Source organism: Cinclus cinclus, chromosome 1, assembly GCF_963662255.1.
Source record: "Cinclus cinclus chromosome 1, bCinCin1.1, whole genome shotgun sequence".
Taxonomy (NCBI): domain Eukaryota; kingdom Metazoa; phylum Chordata; class Aves; order Passeriformes; family Cinclidae; genus Cinclus; species Cinclus cinclus.
This window is the reverse complement of record NC_085046.1, coordinates 5,997,863-6,019,164: the sequence shown is the minus strand read 5'-3', so window position 1 is coordinate 6,019,164 and position 21,302 is coordinate 5,997,863. Positions and strand designations below refer to the sequence as shown.

At 41.2% G+C, this 21,302-nt stretch overlaps 1 protein-coding gene across 1 annotated transcript in view; it reads left to right on the top strand.

The window, feature by feature from the left end:
* The first annotated feature begins 222 nt into the window (after positions 1 to 222).
* Positions 223 to 21,302, top strand: part of PRKAG2 (protein kinase AMP-activated non-catalytic subunit gamma 2) — a 156,529-nt gene continuing 135,449 nt past the window's right edge. The window contains exons 1-3 of the mRNA XM_062506189.1: positions 223 to 303; positions 413 to 469; positions 13,548 to 13,619. Coding sequence (XP_062362173.1) covers positions 223 to 303; positions 413 to 469; positions 13,548 to 13,619 — 210 coding nt within the window. The remainder of the gene's footprint in view (positions 304 to 412; positions 470 to 13,547; positions 13,620 to 21,302) is intronic.

Sequence of the window (21,302 nt, the reverse complement as noted above, 5' to 3'; positions counted from 1 at the left end):
CGAGCTCCCGTGGCCGGTCCTGCAGCCGCGGAGTGGAACCTTTGCCGTGATGCCCGAAGCGCTTTTGGCAGGGAGCCCGCAGCCGGGGAGAAACCCGCCCGCCTTCCTTCTCCTGCGGTACCCGGGGCTCTGCCATCCCCGCGATGAGAGGCACGAACACACCCAGCCCTGGTCCCCATCTGTTGCAGCCTCGGCTCCAGTAGCAGAACCCGAGATGTTTAAATGCGCTTGCCTTTAGGGAAAAGCTTTCAATGCAGTTCTTCGATGGACGTTTCCAGCCAGACTGCAGGATTTTTCAGAGCTGTAAGTCAGAGCGAGGGCTCGATCGGCTCAGGGTTTCTCTGGATTTGATTATTTTTATTATTAAATTAATTTATTTTAGCAGGGGAATATAGGTTTTGCATTCATTTAGGTGGATGCTCGAGTGCACTGCAGGAGTCTGCCGAGAGGCAGGGATTCTTCAGGCTGTGTAAGAAATGCATGGTTCTTGGGTATTTTGGTTTTTTATCGTGTTTTGTCTCTTTTGTATGCATGACTGGCACGGGGCTGTTGTCCTGTTTTTAGAGCATTTAATTACAATAGATACCTTAAGGCTGAACAACATGTTCTTTTAGCTGGTTAAAGAATGTAGCTTGGGTTTGGGATTGGGTTTTTGGTTTGGGGTTTGGTTTGTTTTTTTCCGTTGCATAACTTTTCATTAATGTTTTGGAAAGAGAAATTATCATTTGGGGGGTGTTCATTTATTTTCAGCCTAAAACCATCTGGTCTCTGCATCCTGCAATGCTTGATTTGTCCTACTGCTCATCTCAGAGCCTCCTGAACTGCTGAGCAACTAATTGCCATGGCTAGTCACTGCAACCCCAAATCACAGATTTTCAGGAGCTGCTGTTTTGCTTAATGATTTTAATTTGGTATTTGATGAGGTTTGTCAGGATAAAGAGCTGTATTACTGGCTTCATGTGTTCCTCCTTGCATTTTTCCCTTTTTATTACCCGAGTTAGTGTTAGTGTATTAGAATTGCATGCTGAACACATGCAATTTGCACTGCAATTAATGGATCTGTGAGATAATGAACATCAAAACAGATGAGGCGGCTCCATCCTAGGATCAGAGCCTGAAGGGTTTCAAGATCTGTTAGTGGGGTGATGGTGAATAGCAAATTAAATTTAATCCAGTTTAAGATACAGATATTTTTTCAGCACCTTGTGTGTTTTGCTTGTTGTTCACTGTTATGGGCCACAGGAGAGATGAGGGTGTCAGCCTTTGGGGAAGAGATTTCATGCTCAGCTCTGTCCCCCCTGTCGTGAGTGCAGGAGAGGCTGAAAAGCAGAGGTGGTGCTGACTTTGAGCAGCCCTGGGAGGTGTGAGGAAACTGGAGTTGCTGCAGTTGGGAGCCTGAAGGGGCAGGATTATCTGATGGAGGAGGGAATGATGGGCAGCAGGATGAAATGGATCCTGCTGACAAGGAGCCAGCCCTCAATTCAAAGGGAGGCAGTGGGAAACCCAGCAAAAGAAGACTTGATTGTACTTCAATTTAGTATGTTTTTATTACTGGCAGTGGAATACAAATGTATTATTTTTTTTTAATGCCTCAGTTTAAAATAAACAAAAAAAGCTCACCCACCCACCCCCGAAATCCACCCCATCAATCTGTATGAGGATGTCTGACATTCATCAAGAAGAAACTAGGAGAATTAAATGCAATATTGTTGCAAATTTTTAAAGGCTAAACACGGAGTTGATGGAAATCACCTGTAACCAGAGTTTGCTTCAGGCAGCCAAAAGCCATCAGGTTTCCATCAGGAGAAAATCCTCCTGTCATTTCAGCCTTTTTGGCCACCCAAATAGGGGCAGTGACAAGCTGTTCTGAAGATATAAGAAATAAGAAATATATGATCATCCTAAATTTGAAATTAATGGCAGTTAAAGACCTGTAAGAGCTTGTTTCCATGTCTGTATGCATATATGATTATATATGTTTCCTTTATGCATTGCCCTATATGAGTCCATGTTTTATATGTATGTCAAAATAGTGATGCCCTGTGAGTTGAACTCTATCACAACTACATCTGGGAGGACATAGTCACCAGGGCAGTTTGTTTCTGCTTCTCAGTGTAGGTGCCAGTGCCTTTGCTTTTAGAACTGATGTATATTTTGATAAAGTTACCCTTTCTGTGCTGATGTAAGGGACACCTTCCTCATAAGCATTTGATGACTTCTAGTGCCTGATTGTGGTTCTAAGTCCAATTTCCATTTCTAATAGACCTCAAAATAAGTGTTAATAAAACTTGGATGTAAAAATAGTTGTACGGCTGTTCAGTACACATAGATAGAAATTAATTCACCTGATCAGAAAAAAATGCCCAATATTTTTAGGGCCATATTACTGGCATGAACTTAATTTTTGTTGGTACTGAAAAATAAAATTGTTATTCTGAATCAAAATTTCCTGCTTGTGGATTTAATTTATCTTGAGGGGGAAAAAAAATTCTGCTGTGTTTTGCTTTGTTTTGTTTCCTTCTTGGGTGCTCATTAATTGCATGGGAGGTTTTCAGTGGTGCTCCTTGGCAGGGTGGGTGTCCATGATGGGCTGAGCTGCAGGCTGGGGCTCTTCCCGAGCCTTGGTCTGGTAATTCCAGTGTGAGCTTTATTTTTTTTGTGACAAATGGGTTTGGACTGTCTGCCACATGGCTTGGAGCAACAGCCAGTTCTAAAATGGCCTCTCCCAAGCCAGGCTCATACTCTGCCCATCTGTCACCGTGTTCAGGGTGTCCTGCTAAGTTGGAAATGTTTCCCACACTCTCCAAGCAGGATCAAATGCTTCTCGACACATTTTGATGCGCAAATTGTCAGCCAAATCAAATGCAGATTTGCCTGTTTCAGCTCACCAGTGCCTGCTGGGTTTCAAAGCCATTGCAGAGGGCAGAAATGACTTTTGGTGTATGTCTATAATGAGCTTAAGTTTTCAGTTGGGTTTCCCTGAGCGTGTGTTTGCTTGTCCTTTCTCCACAGCATGTTCAGATAGGTCCATTGTAATTGTGGTGCTTAAATGGACTCATAAAGAATAGTAAGATGGCTAAAATCTGATATGGTTAGTTTTTAAGGTTTTTTTTCCCTGAACTAGAACTAAACTAGGAACTATTTCTTAAAAAATAATATATTAACAGAGTCATAGTCCTTGAAAGAAGCCTGAAGTTTACTTGGGAAAATATCTTCCTCGAATTTTAGTACTGCATGTACAATAATTAGAAAAAAACCCTGGGCATGTGTCATTTCTTCCCTTCCCTCTCCATGTGAGGATTATTTCCAAACTGGACCCACTGCAAAAGTTTATTTTCGGTAGTGGTTATTTCTAGTGTGAGTGAGTAATCTCTTTGTTGTGTTCTTCTGTTTGTCTCATTGTTGACAAGATTTTCCAGATGAGCAAGTATTTTATCCAATTTTCTTTCAGAGATGGTCACTGGTGTCTTCTAACACTTTCTTCCAAGCAGAACTCTGATGCTCTTCGAAGCACATCTCTTGAGACAGACTTTAACAAGTGACCAGGGCTTGGTGTGTGTGGTCCTGTGAGGTTTACGATCCCCTGGACATTGCCAATCCTCTTAACAAACATGCTTTTTCTCAGAAGTTGTATAGTGGGCCTGTTTTCTTAAAATCTAAATTCTGGGATTTTTCAGCTAGACACGTTGGTTCCTTCATCTCACTCCACTTGGCGCTCACCCCATGAGAGAGCTAACCCTGTTTTTTTATACAGCAGCCAAACCTGTGTGAAGAAAATATCACCTTACTAACACCTGGAAGTACCCCCATGAGCTTGGGGCCTCGTTGTGCTCCAATTGTAGGAGTGCGTCTCGACAGAGAGAAAATCCAGGATTGAAACTGGGCTGAAATTATGCCGGCTGGGTCCTGCAGGCCAGCAAGGAGGGAGCTGGGAGCTGGCAGTGCTCAGCGTCCTGCGGGGATGGATGGAGCAGCATCCCCAGCCCCAGCGTTGCCATGGCTACACTGGCACCGCTGCAGCCGGAGGAAACCACGCTCCGCATCGCCCTGCACACCGTAGTAAGGGGCAGTCCCTTGTTTGGACAGCTTTCTAAATAGCCAGGAAAGCTCTACACTTCCTCCCTCCCCCCCCCCCCCCCCCCCCACCAAAAAAAGCAAAACAAAACAAACACACAAAGAAAACCCCTAACTCAGCTTTGTTCCCACTTTATAGACAGCAAAGATGGAGAGGTGAGATGCAGCACTCATTTATCCTATGTTGAATCCTCCAAAATTTAAGTAAGTTTTCCAGGCTCTCCCATACGAGGGAGATGGGAGCGCGTTGCCCCTTGGAGATGCTGGCTTTCCCCTTCTCTCTAGGCTGGACAGAAAGTGCAGGGTAGATGCCTAGTGACAGATATCCTTAATGCTTAATCCAGAAAGCCAGAGCAGGCAATGAAAGTCTCATCACTGAAGTGCACTCATGGAGCTGTTCTGGATTGGATATGCAGTTTGTAAAGTGCTTTGGATTCCTACAGCATGAATGATGTATTGTAGTTTATTAGCATTGGGTGTCACTACTAACTGAAAATTTAGGAATGGCACAAAATCTCACTGTCTCTCAGCTCAAACTCAGGGGTGGGATCTAAAGGACATGCAAGCTGGCTTTGGGCAGAATACTGTCCTATGAGTGTGATAAAGTCTTCTGGGTTGTCTCTTGAGAATTTGAGCTTTCTTCTGTCCTTGAGGACATTTTTATATTGCCAGCTTCAGCAAAATGCACCTTTAAATAAAGAGTTCAGAGTGTGGTGAATGAAGACATCCATTCTTTTGGGAAAATAAAAAACTAGTTTAGTTTACAAAAAAAAGCATACTGTATTGGTATCTTTTTAAATGTGGTGCTAAAAATATAAGAAAAGCCAAAGTATAAGAAAAGCTATAGCAAAGTGACTGTAAAATTCCTAAAGGTGAAATTGTTCTCTGCAGCTGCAGGGTGATGTAGGAAAATGTGTCAGGAAAGCACCAAGAGGGGAATCTTTCCTCTTCGTGTGCTGTTCCCTCTTGACTTCCCATTCAGGTCTTCAGCACACAAAGCACAGAATCATGTTTCCTTCCTTCATTCTTCCTTTCCTTCCCTAATTTCCTCTTTGCTTCTGCTTTTTTTCCTTTTTTTTTTAATTTCTTTTTTTTTTTTTGAGGGACTATGAGATCAGAGCAGGTCCCTCACTTGCCTGGCTTTCCAGCTGTAAGTTTTCTTCTAATTTCTTCTAATTGTCATGATTATTTGTGGTTATTGACTGACAAGAATGGAAAGGGGAGGCCAGAGGCAGCTGTCTTCCTAAATGCAGTGAACTGGAAAAAATAATTGCAGTTCAAGTATTTATGGCAGAGATATTTTGACTGAAGTGGATGTCACCTTTTTTAGTCATATATATGCAAGGGAGAACCCTGCAAGTCCTTCTCAGATAAGGCCAACAGTTGGGGGTTTTCAGTTCAAATTCTACTTTGTTTTACTCTTCCTTGAGAACATGGTTTTTGAAGAGATTTGTCCAATAGAAAGTGAGGGAAAATATAAAAAATGCAAAACACAGTGCCTTTTAAAGTAGCTGCAGTGTGGAGATGACTTTGTAAGCCTCAGTGTGATCCCTGCTTTGAATCCCCTTCAGACTGTTTGTTCCTGTGCTGCAGCAGCTCAAGTGTTTTTATTACATTATGGTAAAATAATCTTTTGTTTCCTGCAGTTCTGCTATTTCACTGTGGCTGAAGTTGTGTTTCATAGCAAATGCTGACTTTTCTCTGCAAATACGTTGGGATCCTGTGTCTCATGTATGTAAGACAAACTCATAAGTATTGGAAAGCACTTTTATTGGCACTGAGTATGTGTCATCTGAAGAGGTAGCATTTCCAGTCTCCTGCAGTCCTTCCTGAGAGCCGTGTGTCTTGGTTTCTTAATTCCCTCATCACTCACCTAACCACATTTTCCAGGACTGAAGAATGTTGTCTTCTGCTTTTACCTTGTGTTTCTAAACTTTGGGTGCTTCTCAAATGAAATGTCTCGCCCGAGAAATGTTGTCTTTGGCTGAGCACTTAGGAATAGCATTTAATAATGGGTTTGTATGTGCTTCACGGTGGTGTCACAGGGACTGTTGGGAATTTTGGTTTCCTCCCTGGCATGCTTTCTCTGCTGTCCTCTTAATTTTGCTCTCTCTCTCTCTCTTTTTTAAGTGACATTTCGTTATTTGCACGTTTGCTAGGTTGTCCATCTGCTGTTGTAATAAACATGCTGCCAGTCACTGCTGTGTGGTTCGTGGTGTGAAGGAGCTGACAAACCAGGCTGTCCTGTGCTTGGGGATCCTAGTCAGGCTTTGCCAGGGTGCCTCTGTGATGCTCTGTGACTTATTTTTGGGGGTGGGGGGGGAGGGAGCAGCACCCTCCACCACAGCATTTCCACACAGCCCTGAGCTCTCTGCACATTATAAACATGCTGGGGCTCCAGGCAGGAGGGATTCCACCCCACCCTAGGCTGTCTGTGCTCAGCTCATCTGCAAAGGCTGAATCACTGATGAGATACGGTGGGGTTTCCTGGCAGGAGAGCACAAGGCTTGTAAGAAAACTTTATTTTTTTTTCTGTAAACAGCATAGGAATATGTTCTAGTGACTTAAGTCCGAGATTGAGAACAACACAAAAAACAATCTATGCTCTCTTGAAAGTTTTTTTGATGGATCTTGTCTACAGCCCCAGAAACAAAAAGAAAAAAAAAGTGAATTTGCTGTAGACTGCTGGAGATTAATGCCTGTCAGGATCAGTTAAGAATTTCAGAAATTAAGAAGGGTGTGTGGGATGCTGCCAGTATCCCATGATCAGGATAACTCAGGAAGAACAACTTGGAAGACAGCTGTTTTCAGGGAAATATCAAGGACTTACTGGTTTCATGGCTCTCTTTAATCCCTTTCCTTTGAAATTCATAGTTTTAGCATCTTTTTCTGCACAAGTGGTGGCAATCCAAGCTGGAGGACCTGTGGTGAGAACAGTGGCTTCAGTGGCTCTTTAGGACCATGTCCACTTCTTGTTGCAGCTGAAAGAAATGCCTTTGAATTGCACATAGGCTGCCTTTCTTCTGCCAAGCTTTCATATGTCAGGTTTTTTTTTACATAGAACATTTAATAATCACCTAATGGATGGGGATTTTCACAGACTGAGATCTAGGTTAGATTTGAGTCAGCCATTACTCTGTAACCTTTTAGACGGTGCCTCTTTGGAACTGAATATTTTCCATTTGTTCCAGGCATGTAATTTAGGGAGACTTACCTTCTGTTATTTAAAATCTGATGCTGTATCCACCTTCAAGTGCACACAGATGGTCCTGCAAAGTCACCCAATAACCCCTGGACTGTGCTGCCTCTGGAATCTTCATGCTGTGGACAAAATCATGGAATCATTAAGGTGGGAAAAGGCCTCTAAAACCAAGGAGTTCACTGCAAACCTGACATCTCCACCATTTCCTCTTGTCCACTTGCTTGTTTTGGGAGAAGAGACCAACCCCCACATGGCTACAACTTCCTTTCAGGGAATTGTGGAGAGTTATAAGGTCTCCCCTGAGCCTCCTTTACTCCAGGATAAATTTCTCCAGCTCTTTCACCTGCTCCTTATAGGACTTGTATTTCAGACTCTTCACCAACTCCCTTGCCCTTTCCTGGACACTTCCCAGCCTGTCAATGTCTTTCTTGTAGTGAGGGGCCTAGAACTGAGCACAGAATTCAAGGTACAGCCTCACCAATCAAGTCTCTATATCTTATTTCTACCCTCTCAAGCTCTCCAGACCTACATATTTGGTTTTGGGGGGTGCTTTTTTGTTTTTTTGGTTTTTTTTTTTTTTGGTTTTTTTTTGGTTTTCTTTGTTTTGTTTTTTTTTTTAATACAAATAGCCTTAAAAGTAATAGCAAACAAATAAATTGGAATAGCCTTGTGCAGTACAAAGCTGGCTTGCACAAATCCAACTAGCTTTGTACATCTGTTCCTGCCCACTCCCTTTGAGTCATACTGAACTTAGTCACCAGCATCCTCAGTCTCACAGTACAACATATATTTCTCTCCAAAACACATGCTACAGTCTAGATGGCATGGGGGAGTGAGAAAAGCAAAGCAATGAGCAACCTACTCCTAAAGGAATAAAGGAATGTAGCAAGTCTTATTATACTTTACTATAACTGGTATATCAAAACAACAATAACAAAAGGACAGAAATTCCAGTGTATGTCAGTTTTGAATCTTTCCTTGTGCAATAATGGAGTGATTTGTTATAAATCCCCAAAGGCTTCTAGATAGGATTGTTCTCAGAAAAAGACAATTTTCTATTGAAGCAGAGCTACCAAGCTATGCTCTCTATTCCACAGAGATCAAACTGTGGATTCTGCTCACAGGCTATTAGCATATGTAGCATATTTGCTATTCAGAGTTTTACATAGGCTTGTAATAGGTACAAATTCAAGGTTGATCTAAAAAAAATCTGCTCATGTGAAGAATGCAATGAAAGAAACTGTTCACAGCTGATGTTAATAAAAATCCTGACCTTCTTTGTCCTTGCTGGGATACTTGAAGTGCTCATAGCTCAGTAATATCAGCAGAGGAGGAGACTTTGTTAAGGTGTGATGCTGAGGAATGCAGCTTTTAGCAATCTTTTGTGAGATCAGAGCTCTTGTCATCACTCAGCTTAATTCCTCTGTCTGTTGTTTTCTTTTTTTATTTTATTAAAGGAGCTGTCTCCCCATATTGAAAACTGCCTTAGTAAAGTGTCACCTTCTGCTTGAGTTATGTTGTAAAAAGAAGCTGTAATGTCTGGCAGGCATTTCACATCCTTAAATTTGGTGCAATCCTAGCACATATATAGAACTTAGTGAGGCAGAAAAATAATGCCTCAAAGGTGACACCACCCGTAGTCAGGACTGCGTGATGCTACCCACACTGGGACTCTGAAGCTGTTTATAACTCTCAGCAGAGGTTGATTATGAGGCTACCATGAATTTCTTGTGACCTGAGTCACCCCTGGCCAAAGAGTGGCCAAAGAGTGGCCAAAGAGTTGACCGTGTTCACGGGGACCCACGACCACAGGCACAGATTTCACATCCCCATGTTGTTCACAGTCATTCCTCGTGTTTGAGTAGACTGTTGCAAAAGATGCCAGCAGGGAGCTGTTTGTGAAATATTCTTTTGATATCCAGCCCTGAAATTTTGGACCACTGTCAAGCAGGGCCATAAAAAGGTCCTACTTCCACCCAAAATACATTGGAAATTGGTCTCTGACCTGTCAGTCACAGCATGCCTCAGCCCTTGCTGGCTCTTTGGTTTCAGCTCTTGCAGAGAAGCTTCATCGGACTGGCTGCCAGAGTAGCCTTGAAACGAAACAAAAATACAACAAGAATCCTGTTTATTCTGTGTTGTTTACTGGATTCAAGGCTTCAGTGGTCTGTTATTTAGGTATGCAGCCTCTGCAGCAGAATTGCTGGAAGACCTCTTCTTACACCAAGGTTTCCAGCTGAAGCAACCTTCAGACCAGCGTGTCTGGGCAAATGTTCTTTGGCAGGAATTCTCTCCAGTAAGGAAAGAAACAGTGAAACTGTCTGGAAAAGGTGAAAAATGGTTTGGCTAACCAGATCTTGCTCCTGCTATTTGACTATGTGTGCTGGCCAATATATTTGCTTTCTGCATCCTCAAATGTGGTTTTCTTTCCTATCCTCCAAAAGAGTTCTGAGAAAAGCTTCTTTGTTTTCCCAGGATATCAAAGAACAAAAATTTTATTCTTAATTCTTTTCACATAATTCCAAATATTCTGATATAAGGGATGTCAGAGGAAAAGGGGCTGGAATTAAGAAGGATCACCCTGTAGATGTAGGGTAACCCAGACCAGAATCATGCTAGAGTTAGTCTCACCTTTGGAGAAGAAGTTCACGTGGAGAATCTGTAACCTTCCAGATATCTGTTGTTTGCCCAGAGGAAATAGGTAAAGAAGTGGTAAAGAAGATAAGTGCAAATGCAGAGACAGAATAATCCTGACTTGCACTGGAAGACTTGCACCTGTTGAGTAGGTGTTGTGGGAGATTTTCCTCCCCAGGAGGGAGCCTGACTGCTGACTGGAGTGCTGAGCCACGGTTCTGCTGTGTCATGGCTCTGCTGTCCTCCAGGAAAAGCTTTGCTGTCCCTGGGGCTGTGTTCTCCAGTGAATGTAACAGGAGCTACCATGACAACCTCTTATAAATAAAAGTGGATTGAAAACAAAATAAATCTGAGGCAGCTCTGTGGCTGTAAAGTAAATCTAAAGTGCTCAAGAGGTCATTTTTTCTAACAGGATGGGCAGACTGATGTCTGGCTGTCAGATGCAGCAGAGTGATGCAAGAACTGACTAAGGAGCACAAGCATGACAGGAAAGCCAATGAAACTTCCAAAACAGGCTTTTCATACTCTTAATTCCAGGTTAGCAGCACTAGCACCTGCTTTTTCTCTATACAGGGGTGATCACAGGCTGTGGTCTCTGCAGAAGTTGGCTGTTCAAGGGTACAGTGCTGGACTGATGGACACAGGTCATGATACTGTTCTGCTGCCAGGGCTCTGCAGTCTGCAGGACTCTTCCTCCTACCAGGACGTCACTGTGTGCCTTTGATGGAGTTTTAAATTTCTCTGCAGAACCATGTGGTTGTCCAGGGAGCTGTTTCCAAGTAGAGTAAAGCAGAGCTGGAGAGCAGGAAAGCTGTCTAAGAACAGTTTTAGTCCCCAGCCACTAGCAGAGCAAGCCTTCTGTGTGTATCTATTGGCATCAGATCAGAGCAGTCATATCTGTGACAAGGGCAGGGACTGCATCATTGGTCTGTCAAGAGTTCTGTGGTATTTTGCAACACTTTTGGAGCACTTTGTTCTTTTGGTTTTTTGTTTGTTTGGTTTTTTTTTAAGAGTTACTGTATCCTCAACTGCTGTATCATCCCATGTGTTTCTGAATGAAGAGGAACACAAGAAAGAAATTGTTATCTATCTGCATTCTGAAGAAATGTTCATGAAGGGGAAATAACCACCTAATATTTCCTTGTTTAACCAACAGATTGTAATTGAAAGAGCAGCATTTGCAGCCTGATTTTTGATACATGTATTTTTTTCCTTCTGCGAATGGATACCTTCATATATAGAATCCCATGAAAGACTAAAAAATTGTTAGGTGGCAGTTACAATTATAGGCTTTTTTTGCAGGACTAAAAGTACAATTATTACCCATTTTGAAATGTTCAGCAGTGCTGTATTAACAAAAAAAGGTCTCATGCTGCCCAGAAAGCTCCAGTTCCAGTATTTTGGCTTACAGGTAGAGATTTGTTCTGGATGTAAAGACAGATGAAGTCACAATACCTCAATGGTATGTGAGAGTTACAAATCAGAATAGAGTCATTATCTGGGTTTCATGATACTGTTAGACTTCAGACTTTAGTATATATGTGGCTTTAAATCTGGAATTGTAAATGAGAACTGAAATTTTGCTCCTAGAAAAATAGTTGTATCTACCTACCCTCTCCTGGTTTTGAAGGTTTCTGCTCAAATAAGACATTTTGGTTTCATTCCCAGCAGTTCTAGATTTTCTGAACAGCTTTTTCAACCCTTATTAGTAGATATGTGTCCCCTTCAACCAAGTTTCTGCCATCCAGAATTGCTAAACAGCTACTTTCGTCCCTGGAAGTTACACCAGGGAGTAATACAGAGGTACTAATATGTGGAACTCAAAAAATGTTACTTTCTCGATTTATTCCATGGATAATTACTTGGCACACATCAGATTCCAGCTTCTGCACTACTGAGGATGGGCAGAGGAAAATGTTGGTAAATCCTTTGGCTAAATTAAACATGAGGGGACATATTTTTGTGTAACTTTCATTAGGCTCTTACATATCTTCACAGAGACTGTTCAATTAGGTCCTGCAGTAGCATATGAAGTAATAATAATGATGATAATCTGTAGATTGATGGTGTTTATAAATACCATTTATGGGTAAATAATTTTTATATGGAGTAAGTAATTTTGATCTTAATTTTAATCTCTTCCTTTAGTTTTGAGATGTTTCCTTATGTTTTTACTTGCAAACAAAGGTGATGTGAAACACAGATGCCCAGGCAAAAAGGACATGTTACATAGTTGAGCTTTGTAGATAGTTCCCATTGAATGTGCGTAGATAGGGCTGGGAACAAGCAAATTTGTCAGGAATACATTTATTTGGGGCCTAATGATTTAGGGCCAGCTTGGCCAAGCCAGGCTGCTGCTTTTTTTTTTTTTCCTTTTCAACTTGGCATGAATTACTCCCATGTGTTTCAGTTCCAGTAATTCAATATTTTGTTCCTTATTTTTGTTGCTCATTATGTAACAAGAATATTTTCAAACACTTGTAAGAATTATGCCTGAGTTATACACAATTTTGAGCATATTTTGATTTTAGTATGATTACACAAAGCGATGTGATTAGACCTGTGGCTGCTTGGAATTCTGAAGAAAAGCAAGCCCTGCAGACTTCACGGATGGTGCTAATTTTTAATTAAGCTCTGTTTGATCACAAATTAGGTTTATGTGAAATTGCTGTTTATTTATATTTTCAACTCTTTTAAATGGATGCAGATGTGGTGGTTGAGAAGCACTGAATCATTTCATGGAAAGGGTGATGTCTCACATCTGGGAGGTTCTGTGTTGGGGAGGTATTCCTGACATTTAGAACACCATTTAGGACCCAAAACTCAATTCTTCAGCACACAGCATTAGGCAATCTCATGCTTCTGGTGATAGAATTGCTCATTATGTACTTTTCTGATCAAACAGATGCTAAACTTGACACTAACATAATTTCCTTATGCATGTAGAAAGGAGCTCTATAAACCCTGTGGCTGGAACATGAAGTATCATAAACAGAACAGACGGCAGGAGGTGGAATATAATTGCAGTTTGTTTTTGTTAGTTAAAAATGAGCATGTGTGCTTTTCTTATGGCTTTATTGTCTTCAGTCCTGCAGAATTGGGTGCTCCTCTCCCATTTGTGCAAGTGAATCAGCTATTACCTCCCTGAGCAGCATGTCAGTTTTCTCTTTTTTTTATCAGTTACATATTTCTCAGAATGTTGGCATACTTTCATTCAGGTTGTGTTTATTGCCATAAATGCACTTTAAGCTCATACATTCCACTAAAGGCAAGATAGGCATTTTCTGAGCAAGTAGATGGGTTTAAACTATAATTTCCTATCAATTTTTCTGTGGGATTTCAATCCCTGCCCTTGAAAGTTTTGACACAGGACTTTTGACTCTGGCTGTGCAGGTGGTTTTTGATTGTGGTGTTGTGCAAGTGCTGCTGAGGGCTCACTGTTCACTTGTAACTTACACCTGACACCATTTCACAGCCAAGGAGAGCCATCAGAGTCTGTGTTATTGCTTGCCAGCAATTGCTATGGGTGAAGCAGTGGGCACTCTAGAAATAGACCTGTGGGCTTCAGTTGTGGGATGCTCTGGTGGAAGGAAGAAGGCATTAATAAAATGCATCAATTTTTCTTCTGTCCTTGCAGGATCTCAGCTCATTTGCCATGCCATTCTTGGATGGTGATGTGGAGAGCACAGACAAAAATGCTTCTCGCAAGGTAAGAGATATCCAGAGCTTGCCCTTCTTTGCAGTGCTTGAATCCCTTGTGGTACACACAATTTGCTAGGCTTAAAAAAGCCAGGGGTTTTCATCTTCCCAGCAATACCATTAACCTGTTGAGAGTGGTGCACTATGGCAAACCTTGCACTATGGCAAACCTATGGCAGGGCTTTTGCAGACCTTACAGTGACAGTGCCTGTGCCGTGTAACCTGTAAAGGATGCAAGCTGCTGGTGGAATTGTAAATACTGCAGGTGCTGTGTGTAACATAGCTGTAAATCAGTGAGTGATGTTGCACAGCTGTATTCCCAGGAATATCTTTACCTTACAAGATCTGAGGTGTTGCTGCAGAAATATAAACTACCCAAAGAGGAATCTGTGGCTGTTACTAGATTTTCCTGGAGCTGCCTCCTGATGTCTGCTCACACTCTGTGGAGGGTTTAACTGTTCACTGTCCTTGATCTCTCTGTCCTTGTCACTGGAAAAATGAACTGCTTTCATTTGCTGAAGCCATAGTGGTAGAGCCTTCCTGTGAACAAAGTAGAAAGGTTCCTTCTCAGTGTAGGATTAAACTCAAGGTTATCCTTCTGGAGGCATCAATTTGTTTTTTCTGATTCTATTAAATTAAGCCAATGTAGTCACAGAGTTGGCTTGCTTTAAAAAGGATCAAGGCAGCACATTCAGTGGATGACACTGAGGATGTATAGCACCTACACAATCTTCAAAGCAATAAAAATGGTGGGTAGGATGCGTCATCTTCAGGTCCTGGCCTCCTCATTTTCACAAAAATTGAAGTACAAGCTGATCTGCTAAATAAAAGCCTCCTACCAACCACATTCTGGGTTTGGCAAAGAGGGATTGTCCTCCAACCCGTAGACAACCCCAAAAGCTGATCTTCAGCTACTCTGCAGACTAGTTTCACTTGTCACAGTATTTACAAGGCTGTGGACCTCCATGACCATTAAACCTGCTACAAGCCATGTGGCAGAGAGTCTGCAGGTTTAGTTTAAGGCAGGCAAAGTAAGAAATACTTCTTAGTGAAACTGATCTGCATTTAGAACAATAAAAACTTAGCTCTGTTGACAGCATGAGCTTCTATTCCTTTGCACCTCACAGCTAAGAGCAGATGTTTTAACAATTTCTGCAATCCATCAGCAATTGAGTATGTTTATAACATTGACCTTGTTCCTTCTGTGTTGGACCTTTTAGACTGAGGTAGGAGTTGCTGATGCTGGGGAACTCTTGCAGATGCCAGGGAAGCTAAAATATACAGTGCTACCAAAAGGTTCCTGTTTGGAAGGTTTGAATAAAGTGAAAAATGTGATGTTTTTGGAAGGGATAGTCATGCTGGAAGAAGGCTGGGATTTCTGGCTAAGACTTGATTTTTCCATATATCTCTTGATCATATATCACTATATATCACATATATCACTATATATAATTACTTGATTTATCCATATATCTTCTTTCCACAAAGAACGGTGAGAAAGATGCATGAATCTTAGTCATGAGGAAATAATGTGCCAAGGCTAATTGTTCTGATGTGCAGAACTACATGATATAATTTAATGACTTCCACTCTACCATTCCTGAATCCTGTCATTTTCTTCTAACTGGTCTCAGGACTCTTTTTCACAAAAGCACAGAATCATTTTGGCTGGAAAAGACCTCTGAGATTATTGAGTCCAGCCTTAGATCATGACCTGGCCTTCGATGAGTTCATGTCTTGGAAGAACTGGAAGGACATTTCAGTAGTTGTCTCTGAATGCTGGGGCAAGTTCTGATTATGGAAGGGCAACTGACCTTGGAATAACCAGGGAGCTGGGGCTTAATATCTGTATTTTTAACTGAACTTTTTGACTGAGTGTGTAAAGACCCAGTGTACATGCAACAAAATGGTAAGAAGGGAGCTGGCAGTGCCCAACTTCTGATTAAAAAAACAGATGATCTTTTAAAATCCATTGCCACACATATCATCCAATATGTCATTTTCCTTACTGAGAGGTATGGGATTTTTGCTGGTAGTGAATGATGAGTAGCATCAGACTGCAGAATTTATTTAATTGTAACTAAAACTTTGCCAGTCCCTACTGTTGATTCATGAAAAAGTCCTCAGGTTACTCTTCAAGGAGGAAGGTTTTTCTTAGTTCAAGTTTGAAATCACTGTATAGTGTGTAACTTGTCTATTAGAATTCAGTATTTCATCAGTAGTTTTGCTCTTTCCATTCACTCTTCATGCTGGAGACAGGCAATTCATCAGGGATGTCTCTCTTCCTGCACTTAACTCTTCTGTCACCTGGGCTATAGATCAAGAGTAGTTCACAAGCCATCTTTCTGATCTTCCATTAATTTCATTCTTTGTTCTTTTTGAAAGGCTTTTAAAAACTGAATTAACATTTTTCACAAAAACTCTCAGCAGTTTACCATACAAGTGTCTCTCAATCATTATCCTGTTACAACGATCCTCATTACACAGCTAGGAAATTCATGTCTAGAATTATTTGTTCAGGTTCATGTAGGAATTTTTTGGCAGCAGTGGTAAAGTGACACACATTTCCTGAAGTTCGGCCTTAATCACTTCTCATTAAAATGTCTACTATTATAAACTATGTATTCTTCTTTCCTTTTTGACTAATGGCAGGAAGAGAATGGGGAGAGTTTTCACCCTTCTCTTTTGAAGATGGATAATATAATACTGTGAAGGATCTTGTGTAGAAATGTTTGGTATGGTGTGATGGAGAAAGGTGCCTGGGACAGATATTTTTGCTCTTCTTATTGCCAGACAAAATGCCTTCACATTTGCGTGGGTGAATTTGTCTAAAGCAACTGGTATTGCTGACTGCCCCATGCTCAGAGGTGGGGCTCTCCAGAAATTGTTTAAATCCTTCCTGCACAGAGATCTTAGAGGATCATTAAAGACAGAAATACAGATACAGACAACTGGGAGCTGAAAAGCAGTCAGACTTCTTGCATTTCCTCAGCCTGGGAAATGACAGTAGAAGACGGGCAGTTTAGAGACCTGGAAAATCATGAGTCACTGGGAGCATCATTCAGAAAATAATTCTGGTGTGGCAGGGCAGCAGTCAGGGATGAGTGCCCCTCTGCACCCAAATGGCTCTATCAATTTTAGAGGTCTTAACACCTTGAATGTTTATAGATCTTTCATCTCAAATGTAGGTTAAAGGATAAGGTGTGGAAATTACAGGAAATTGACAGCCATTACCTTTATCTTAAAGCCCAGGGTTGTGAATGATCAAAAAGAAAAATAGTTACACAGGAAACTTTTTTTATGAGGAGTCAGCTAGCAAATTATGGATGGAGGAGGGAGGAGGTAAGATAAAAGACGTCTGAAGAATAATATTGATCCATTTCTTTATGGAAATAATGGAATTGTCACAAAAGTATAGACAAAAGCTTGGAAAAGAAGTGTGCATTAAAAACTCTTTTCTCTGTGTGGGGAGAAAGCTGGGGAGATGTTTATGTCAGATTACAAAGGTGGCTCTATCCTATTAATAGCTTAAATGTCTTTAAAGCACAAGCTGTTGAAGTACGGTATTTTAAAATTGAATCAAAACAACTCTGATGAAACACTTGAATGAAGTGGCAGAGCTTTCTCTGCCAAGTGTTGATTGTGAATAAATCATGGAGCAGAGGTGAAGTTTCAAAAGACTGCAAAAAAGGCAATTACTGTGTTAATATTTATGATGTTTGCAATTAGGATAATGTACAGGTTTGACAAACATTAGTTCCGAGCAAAACAATGAAATAGCTAATGTCGGCTAGTTAATTATGCTGTTATAATGGACTCATTTGGATTGAAATTAATTGTAAATGGTTTTTATTAACCAAATGTGGGGGTTTAAATGAATTATAAATTTGGTTGAGAAAGCTTATAGCGTTGGTGTCACATATATAGACAAGTAGCTCGTGTAATTTTGATTTAAGAAACTGGAATGAGACTGAATAAACATGGAGCTTAGTAAATTAATAAAAGCCCAGCTGCTAAAATAAATGGAGACCCACCAATGGAAAATTCTGTTTCTAGGCAGACAAAACATTCTGTTGCTGTATTATATCATACCTTATCAGTGCTTTGAAAGACAGACAGACTCATTGCTGGTACAATTTGTGGTTCATACAAAAATGAGAGGGAAGACAGTGGTAGATTCTGAGCAAGAGACTCTGATGCAGAATGACATGACTCACTTAAAACAGATTTTGCAAACAAGCAGCCCATCTCCATTTGGCCAACTTGTGATCAGTTACACCTAGGAGCATCTAATGCAGGCTTTTTGTGAAATCTTTCATGAAGCTGGGGTTAGTCTTTGAGAATAGCTGTATATAATCTGCTGTTTATGGATTCTGGATGTTACTGAGTGTTTAAAGGATTAGTCTGGGTTCAATGAACAAATGTACAATGTACAAATGAAGGAGTAGAGTGAAAGTAGAAGTTTTGTTCCAACTGTGGCACTAACTCACTGTTCTGCCATGAGCAATGCAGGAAAGTGCTGGTGAGCTAGAATCAGACTATTGGAGGAGTGACTCCCAATATTGACAGATTCCAGGGAGTGTTTTGTCCTGTTACTGGTCCCAGAATTGTTTTTGTTTTGTCCAGTGGCTCATGGGAATGGTAGAACCAACCCCTGGATAAGGGAGGAGAAGGGAAAAAAAAATAAATCAGCCCCTCCCTCCATATTCACTGCAAATAAATCTCCTTTGGATTTACTTTTTTCACAGTCTTTTAATTGTCCATTTTTTATGAGCAATGGAGAAGGGGAGCAAGTTCTGGATGGTGCCACAGCCTTGGCATAGGGCATCTGCAGTGGATGCAGAGAGCCTCAGGGCAAGGGCATATATGACAACCACTGCAGTGTGATGTGCACAGCTCCTCCCCATCCACTGTTTTAAAATAAATGTACTTAGGGATTAGGAATTGGACAGGGAGCCAGCCTTGCTCTTCTCTTCCCTAGTGCCTGCTTTCTGTCTTTGAGCAGCCCTGCTCACTGCTGGAAACCTTCCCCTGACTATGTGTGCAGCAGTGCAGAGCTCTCAGAGCCTGCCTGAGCAGCCAGCCTCATCCTATTGTATTTTAATCCAGGAAAGTGTCATTGTGCTTTAGTTTTGGGAAGTGTCATCTCTGACCCTGTAAAATAGGATGCCATCTCAATTGGTACAGCTCATGCAGAACAAGGGGGACCAGTGGTGGTGAATGTGAACACTGGGAGAGCAAGTCCTTCATTACCTTTCAGTCTAATGAAGTCAGCTCTTGTGTCTCTGTGAGCTCTTTTATTCCAGCAGAATGAGAGAATCACCCAATTAACTTTATCAAAGGGCTTTTTTGTTGGGATTCAGTGGAAGGGCAGGAAACAAGTGCAGACATCTATCTGGTGTATTGTCTCTAATTGTGTTTACTGTCCCTGTCAAGGATGGTGGGAGGTAATTCCTTTTCTGTTACTTGCCTTTCAAAAAAATTTTAAGTGAAAAGGCAAAATAAAGGTCAAATAACTCACTCTTGTAAAAGCAAACAGAATTCCATAGTGCTCCATAAATGTCCTCACTGTTCAGGGTGTAAAAGGGAACAGAGCTCATGTGCATTTTATAAATTTAACTTAAATTCAGAAGCATTTTGAAAGGCAATTTATATTGAGCTCATTTGTATTTAACAGAATATTTTTTCATCCTGTTCTGAGAAATGAAACTAAATTCACCACAAACCGAACTGGAGCTGGAGATTTTTCAGAGAGAGCATCCTCTGGGGAAGACTGTGTACTCAGTTAAGGATCTGTTCCTGAAGCACCCTTGGCAGGAGAGCAGAGGGGGTGGCTGTGAAGAGGTGCTGGGCACAGGCAGTGCCTGGATTTCCAACACAGTCTCTGCCTGTCCATGGTCAGGGTCTTCTCAGCAGAGATCATTCATTTTTCTGGGCATGTGGCTTTGATAGCACTCTTCTCTCCCCTGCAGTTCAATGCTCCTTGAATTCTAGGTTGGGACCATAAATTTCTTCTTAGAGAGGACTTTATCTTGCAAAAAACAACAAAAAAGAGGGATCAGATTTCCAATATGAAGCAAAGAAACAAAAATAACAGTGCTGGGAAAATTTCTGCCTGTGGCAGGGCTGAGATGGGTGATGTGAAGGTAACAAGAGGGCAGTTTGTGGTGAAATATGAAGTTTGCTATCTTAGCCCATTGCACTGGGGATTATCACATGGTAGTGATTAAGTGTAGTGCACTTCAATATTTCTTGTGAAATAAGATGAAGAATTGCAAGCCATGTAAGAAAATAGATGAAGGAAAAGATTGGTATTGAAAGAATGAGTGCTGAATGGAGAGACAGAACCAGTGGGGTTTTCCCCAGCATCACTCCTGGATATTTGCCAGTAAAGTTGAGACAAAAAATAGAAGCACAGTAAACAAACTTGTTGAAGATGCAAATGAAGGTGTTTTTTTTTTTTAATGATAGGGAGGGATCTTATATAGGGAAGACTTGGATGACCTTCAGGGTGGGGTAATTCTTAACAGCATGAGATACAAGGTTGTTCACTTGATGTATGTTAACCAGAGCAGCAAGTAAAAGAGGTCAGGGCATGTTCTCTTGGCCTGAAGATGAAGGGTTTAAGCACAATCCTGTTACAGAGCCAAACTCTAGGCTAGGAGAAAGGAAGAAGACATTAGGAAGAGAGAAAGATTCCATCATCCAGGTGAAATGACAGGGGCAGCTTTCATAATCTTATTCTTTGTAGTGAAATCTTTCAGAGCTGCTTGACCTGGGGCAAGTGCCCCACTATCACTATATATTAACATATATCACTATGTGTTTCGTTCAAAAAAAGGAATGCTAAGTCTGCTAGATGCTAAACATTGTAAGACATGTCTTGTTTCATTGCTTTGTTTTCAACAGTGGAGAGTTCTGGATGTATTTTTGAAACATGCCTATTACCACTTAGTGGGTAGAACAGGGCAAAAGCTCTCCCTGGTCTCCAGCTGGGGATCCTTTTGTGCTGCAAAGCATGAAAACCGATAACAGCTTAGAGCATTTTAGGAGATTTTTCTCAGTGCTGTGTGAGATAACCAGTCTAGCCTTGAACAAGTGCAGTTGGTCACTAGAACCAGCACATCTGATGTGGAACAGGGCTCTGCTCTGTAGCTTCACCTCCCTGGGGAGCACATTGCTGTAGGCTGAGGGTAGGGTTACACTGGCACTATCATCAAGATGCTAATTTAGCCCTATTCCAGCTCCACTGTTCTCTGCAGGCATAAGGTCAGGGGCTGACATTTCTCTCCAGCATAACCAGTTTTAAGGTTTAAGGAGTCCAGGGTTGGGCAGAGAGCTCAAAGATCCCATAAATGCTTTACATAAAGCCAACACAGGAAATGTTTTGTTGTTGGTTGGTTGGTTGGGTTTTTTTTTTTGGTGGTTGTTTTTGTTTGTTTTTTTGATTTGTTGTTGTTCTTTTTTAATTAGGTGAACACTCTTAGAAGAATTTTTTATTTTTTTTTAATTAGATCTTATCTGTGCATTGATTAGTATTGCACTTGCATTGTGTGTTTGGATTCCTTATCTCCAAGTGGCCAATTGTCTGTTTGAGATAAAATGAGCCATATCCCATGTGCATTTATATTGGTTTTTTAGGTATGTTTCATATTTCTGCCTGTTCTCTCTTTACATTTTCTCCTGGACCAAC